General features: G+C 32.5%; 1 protein-coding gene across 1 annotated transcript; it reads right to left on the bottom strand.

Annotated features, from left to right (window-relative positions):
* Positions 1 to 264: 264 nt before the first annotated feature.
* Positions 265 to 1,739, bottom strand: LOC111397646 (scarecrow-like protein 18). The gene has a single exon (XM_023024647.1). It carries the CDS (start codon positions 1,685 to 1,687, stop codon positions 305 to 307), a length of 1,383 nt encoding a protein of 460 aa, XP_022880415.1. The 5' UTR covers positions 1,688 to 1,739; the 3' UTR covers positions 265 to 304.
* Between the last annotated feature and the right edge of the window lie 4,611 nt (positions 1,740 to 6,350).

The following is a 6,350-nucleotide window of genomic DNA, read 5'->3' on the forward strand; positions in this document are numbered from 1 at the left end:
TGGAGTAACTTTCGGACTATATATTTCAGGGCATTGCAATTTGCCCCACAGGCGAGAGCGAATCTAGTCGCCTTATTCAACACCCCAAGCATGATGTGGAAAATTTTTATTACTATTTTAGCCAATTAGAATTTAGACATTGCAAGAGAAAATCCTTTAATTTCTTATAATAGAACCACAAAATTAATGTTAAAAAGGGAGAAAATTAAAGGAATTACCTCATATATCTTCGAACTAACTAATGCATTAGTTATCAGCAGAAAATTCAAAGAAAAAACAAAAGAATGTATTCAAAGTTTATTTGTCATACACAGCACCATGAAGATGCAGTTAACAGAAGTTTTTCTTGCCATCCAAGAGAGATTGAATTCCCATTATCTCTTTCAAAAACTCTGAAACCACCATTTTCTCCATCAAAATATGTAGCAGAACAATGGTTTCTTATTCTCAGCAGCAATTTTGCTTGCATTACAGATTTTGAACTTTGTATAAGCCCTGAAAAACCGTGATTCTCCATTCTTCCTTTCCATGTCTGCATCTTCTCAAACCTCGGACTTTTCTCGTTTTCTTTATCAGAATTCATTACATATTTGATCTCTTTCCCGAGATGGTTTTTTTCGATCCGAAACCTTTCTGCACTATCGCGCGGGAGGCAGTCGTCTAGTGAGTCGAACAAGGCTGCAAAATAGTGTAATGATTCCATGAATCTTGATAAAAAGTTGTGAGGGCTTCGACTTCCTTCTTGTTCCACCAGTACAACAATTGAAGGGTTAAGTGAATGCACGTATTTTAGGGTTTCCGATATCTCGGAAAAACTGTTCAATGAATTCAGATGGAAAACTAAATTCACTGCAACAGTTTCATTCTTTTTTTTCTTCAGTTTCACATGCTTGGATCCACTTACCAGGCCATGGAATTCGAAAACTAGATTGCAAAAACTTCTTGCGAAACTCACCAGTCTTGTTTCAGTTTCTTGCAGTTCTTCCAAGTTTCTTCCGAAGCCTGTTATTTTCAGTGAAATACGGTTAGAAATTGTTGCAGTTTCTGAAAGAGATTGCATTAGAGAAGGCCATTGAAATCCATATGAGATGTCGAAATCAATTATGTGCAATGCACGGTTATTATTCGGTTCCTCCCTCTCAAAGGCCTCAAGAATGGCTTGATTGGCTGTGAAATGTGCAAATTGATAAAATGGAGAAACCTTATACAATTCTGTAAAGGCTAAAAATTCTTCTTCAGGAGTTGGAGTCTTCATTATCATGTCAAAAAATGGTGATTTTCTCGTAAGAAGCCTTGCAATTAATCCATCAGCAAAATAAGCAGCAACTCTTTGAACGGAATCTCCTGTTAAGGAAACATTCTGGTACAAGTCGAAGAGGCTATCCACGGCCGAGTTAATGTTATTTTCATTAATCGACCAGGCAGATATGAGCAGCAAATGGATCAATTCAAGGCCTTTACCATCTTCAGCAATTTGTTTTCTCCTTTGATCCATCTTTATCATTTGTTCTCTCATTTGAAGAAGGCTAAATATTTTACCCTCTTCACAACCTTCACTTGAATCCGAAGGATTCAAAGCTTCCCTTCTCTTTCTTTTCCTCTTCGCCTCATGCCCCGAATCTGTAACAATGGCTAGTCTAAGACTCAAAAACTCCTCCTCATCGATAGTACCCTCCATTTCAAACATAGCTAGAGATAGATAGGGAGAGAGAGAGGAGAAAGAGAGACGAAATAAATGGAGAATTAGGTAGCTTTATAAAGGGACGAAAGGAATATAGGAATAAAAAACAAGAAAAAGTTGTTGTTATGTCCTTGTGCAAGAATTGACCAAGATTACAAGAAAAGGGAATAAATTTTCTTGGATTTTCAGTGTAAAAATCGAGATCAATATGACTAGGCTTATTATTTTTGCAAAAATCACTGTTCAAGGTCAAGAATCTGTTAGATTTTTGGTGACAACAATTTATGTTAGAACACTATGAATAGGGTATTGAATTAATTGGTAGTTCGGAAATGTCAAGAAATGCCAGATTATAGTCGATAAAGGACAGCAAAGGAAAAAGTTGGGCATCCAACCTACCGTCCTTGGAAGACCTTGTCCAATAGAAATCTCACCTCCTTCTAGATGCATTTTTTCCCCATGCAGCAAATGGTAGCTTTTCCCATTGGAGTATTTGTCTTATTTTAGGTTACTAATTTTGAATCCAATACATAGTTTTTGTGCATGTCAACATTGAAGACTAAAAGGAATTGAAATGTACTTGTTATTTTAGGCAGAAAAAGGTGAAATAGTATATTTAAAATGTATATACTTTTTGAAAAGAAAAAATAAAGTTTGACAACAATGTGAAATTTACTCAAAATGCTACTTTTATATTTATTTCTAGATACAAATCTTTGACTGGATATGAAAAATCTTGCCAATTCAATCTCGGTCGCACTATTTTGACCCGAGAACTCTCGTTCCCTTTCGTCAAATGAAAAGTAAATTTAAGAGTAATTAGTACAAAATGTTTCTACCTTTCAAAGTTTTTGTGGAAAACGTCTCTACCTTTAGTTTTTTTGACAATTTTTGCTCATACATTTACCTTTTATTGTGGAAAATATCCTTCCGTCCACTCAATTTTAAAATGCTCCATTAAAACAAATAAAATGGGATTTTTTTTCCAAAAAGCAAGGATAACATTGTAATAAATCATCCATGAGCAGTAGCAGCCCAATGGGATCTATGCTTTTTGCCTCCAAGAAAAGCTTGGAAATTTATTCTCTTCATTTCCAGTACCCATTTTCCCTTCTTCTCCCTCTTTCAAATCTAAACAAGGAGGCGGCACTATCGCTACCACCCTTCAAGCCCATCACCGTAGATCTTCAAGATTACCTTTTGTTTTCAAGAGAAGCAAATCAACTACTAGTAATACAAGAGGGGGTATGCATTTCTTGAATAATTCAGAATATTATAATATAAATAAAAGAGGGTTCTGGCAATTTCTTTACTTAACAAAACCTAAGAAAACTATAAAGAACTGTAAAGATTCAAACTTTACATTAGGTGACAAGAAGAAAAAAGGCCAATTTTACAACCATTAATGAGAATGATTAGCTGTGTAAATGGATTTGTGGCCATTAAAGAGAATGATTGGATCTGTGAATGGACAAGAAGAAAGAAGATCAATTTGGCTCAAAATATTTAGAGACGGTTTTCACAATTTTTAACAAAGGCATGGATGTTTTACACAACTCCAATTTAAAGATAGTGATGTTTTGCGCAAAGACAATATAAATGTAAGGATGTTTTGCGCAAAGACAATTTAAAGGTAGGAATTATTATCACTAGTTCAATTTCGTGCTAAAATGGAAAGAAGACCCATTCATCTTCATTATCTTCTCCATTCATATTTATTATCCCTTCACTTAATTACATTTTAATTGGTCTTCTCACTTTACCCCTTATTTACACCCTTCATAAGCACAAAATGAGGATGAACATCGCAAGTTTATCAACCATATATTCATTCTCTTCATTTACCATTGCAAAGTTTTATGAGCAATCAAGCATTACAACAACAATAATTCTTCTCAACCAAAAATACACTGTCTTTTAAGTCTTTTTTACTTATTTATTGAATGAAATTACAAATTATTTTATTTTTTATATTACTTTTAGTTTTGAACATTTGAAGAAGAAGGTGGGAAGAAGGCCACAATGAAAAACTTAGTTTGGATAATGTTACTCCTGCTTTTTGAAAAGAAAAAGCTCATTTTATTTGTTTTAACGAAACATTTTAATGGTGAGTAGACTGAATGACGTTTTCCACAATAAAAGGTAAAGGTGAGGGTAAAAATTGTCAAAAAATGAAAGGTAAGAACTTTTTCCACAAAAACCTTGAAAGATAAGAACGTTTTGTGCTAATTATCCTAAAATTAATAATAAAAATTCTAAACAAATATAAGGCCGTTTTATCACTAACTTATCATTGATCTAAGTGTTAGTGAATCCCCTAATTCAATATCTACTAGAATTGCGATGCATCATACAACATATTACTGAAATCAACACAAATATTTACATGGTTCGGCGGTGTGCCTACGTCCACGAGAGCGAAGCGGAGATAATTTTTATTCAGTATGAAATAGGGGTTTTTACTTGTACGGGTCTTAAAATCTTGTATGGGCTTGGGCTAGGGTTAGAATCTGTTCAGTGCGCTATATTCCTCTCAATCCACTCTGCTCCGCTTTTACATTGGCCTATTTGATCCAATAAACTTGTATTCCACTTTATATGAGTCACATACACAACACATATATTAGTGATAAATCACAGCTAGAGAAAATATTATTCATATCCCACAAAGCCAATAGTATTAGAACCTTCTTTTATCAAATTCTAGGCAGTGTAGAATACAATATTCTATGGCCAATAAAACAAAGGTACAATCTTTTCAAGTTATATAAAATCTTTGTCATTAACGTCCACGACAATGTAACAGTAATATACTCGGTACTCCTCCTCACAACAAGAAAATAATGATAAACAAGACTTGATGGGACGCCCTTCCATTTAAATTTTCTCTTCTTCTAGAAACGAATCTACAGTTTTGGAACTTAATGTTTGAACTTTTGCGCTTGAAGTTTTCTGTTTTTGTGGTCCATGAATTATTCACTATGTATTCTACATGCATGTAACAAGCAGCCCGAATACAAGCATTAATTTTAGGCTAATTTCGTGGATATATACACACGCACAATATTATAATTAATTAACTGACAAAGACTTTAAGAAATCTTTTAAGATGTTAATGGATTGGTGAAAGGATTGGAGGTAGTTGAATATATTTCGCGAAAAATTTAATCCTCGAGCGGTAAGACCCGTCGAGTTTGAAGATTTTTAAACTTGACTCCAAGTTTGACGTGGTTGAGTGAGTAACTTTATCGCTACGTAACATGTGCATTATATATATACACGACTTACATTTATTTTACCTTATCAAAATACTTTACCGAATTGTGTGAAAGCTCTTATATGTAACAAGAGAAATTTATTCAATAAAAATCATAAAAATTTCTATTGCATGGCAAGTTGTTGGCTGCAGAATCAGACCAAAAAAAAAATAAAAAAATCGATAGTTTCTTCAATGAAACATCTAAAACAAGTATTTCGATGCTTACTGAGTTATACGCTAATTATTCCTTCAATATGTGTGTGTTGTTTTATTCGTTTAGTACCAAAGTTTCTTCATAGATATGCATTAGTTAGTCTTACATTTCCAGGGACTTCTTCTATTTGTCTGTATATTATAAAATAACAATAAATTTACTAACTAATAGTATATAATTCGAAAGTTAGTGAAATAATTTATTGAATATTCCTCTTCGAAGCTGCTGTTTGAACGAATCAATTTATTCAATAAGGCTGCATAAAACACGGAAAGTTTCAATAGTTTTGGTAAAAATATATGATTATCTTACATTGCCTAGAAGAGAATATTATCAATGCCTCATCAATATGTGTTGTTGCTGATTCCTTTTCTTGAAACATGAAGTTGACATATGGCAAATTCTTACATGCATATCCTGGTATAGATATACATAACATCGCGGCCAAAAATATCATAGTATCTATCGTACAGTTCAGTTTAGGACATAAGCCATTGTTTTGTCCTAATCTCTACTTAAATTATATTGAGTAATTTATTTTGGAGCCTTGCTATTAATATAATTGTCCGTAAGATGAGCTTTCTATATACTGAAATTTGTTGGAACTATCTCACATTAAAAACGTAAATTTAATTTCAAAATTCGTGCATGATGACATTTGTTTCCTGAAAAAAATCCACGTATGATTGGGATTTGACGATGATCTCTACCTTGAATATTTATTAAGCGAATTTTTGCCAGGCACATTATTTTCTTAAAAAAAAAATAAAAAAAAAAACACGCACACACACATTCATTTTTATTTCTATATGTATCTTATATATATTCCATTTATATCCGACTAGCAAGTAGAGCACTTGGAACACGATGAGAATTATCATTTGACAGTTTCATATATATTTCAATATTATATGTGTTGAAATTTTCTCAAAAAATATCACTTGCTTTGCCATAAATTACTTAAATAAAATATTTATTTGTTTTATATAATTATTTTTTTTACTTCCATCGAATATAGTTATATTGTTTTTAAAGAAGGATAACCTTGGACATTTAGAATTTTAAAATAAGTGGGAGAAATTTCAAAACCTACAATTATATTATGGGATTGAACAACTTGAATTTTAAAAAATATGGCCGGACTAATTAATTAATAACCATATCAGTTCGATTTTAGAACTATATGTTGAGTTTAA

The sequence above is a fragment of the Olea europaea genome, chromosome 7, assembly GCF_002742605.1.
Source record: "Olea europaea var. sylvestris chromosome 7, O_europaea_v1, whole genome shotgun sequence".
Classification (NCBI taxonomy): Eukaryota; Viridiplantae; Streptophyta; class Magnoliopsida; order Lamiales; family Oleaceae; genus Olea; species Olea europaea.

Excerpts from the sequence above, each read along its gene's own strand:
- LOC111397646 (XM_023024647.1), bottom strand. The coding sequence starts at position 1,687 with ATGTTTGAAATGGAGGGTACTATCGATGAGGAGGAGTTTTTGAGTCTT.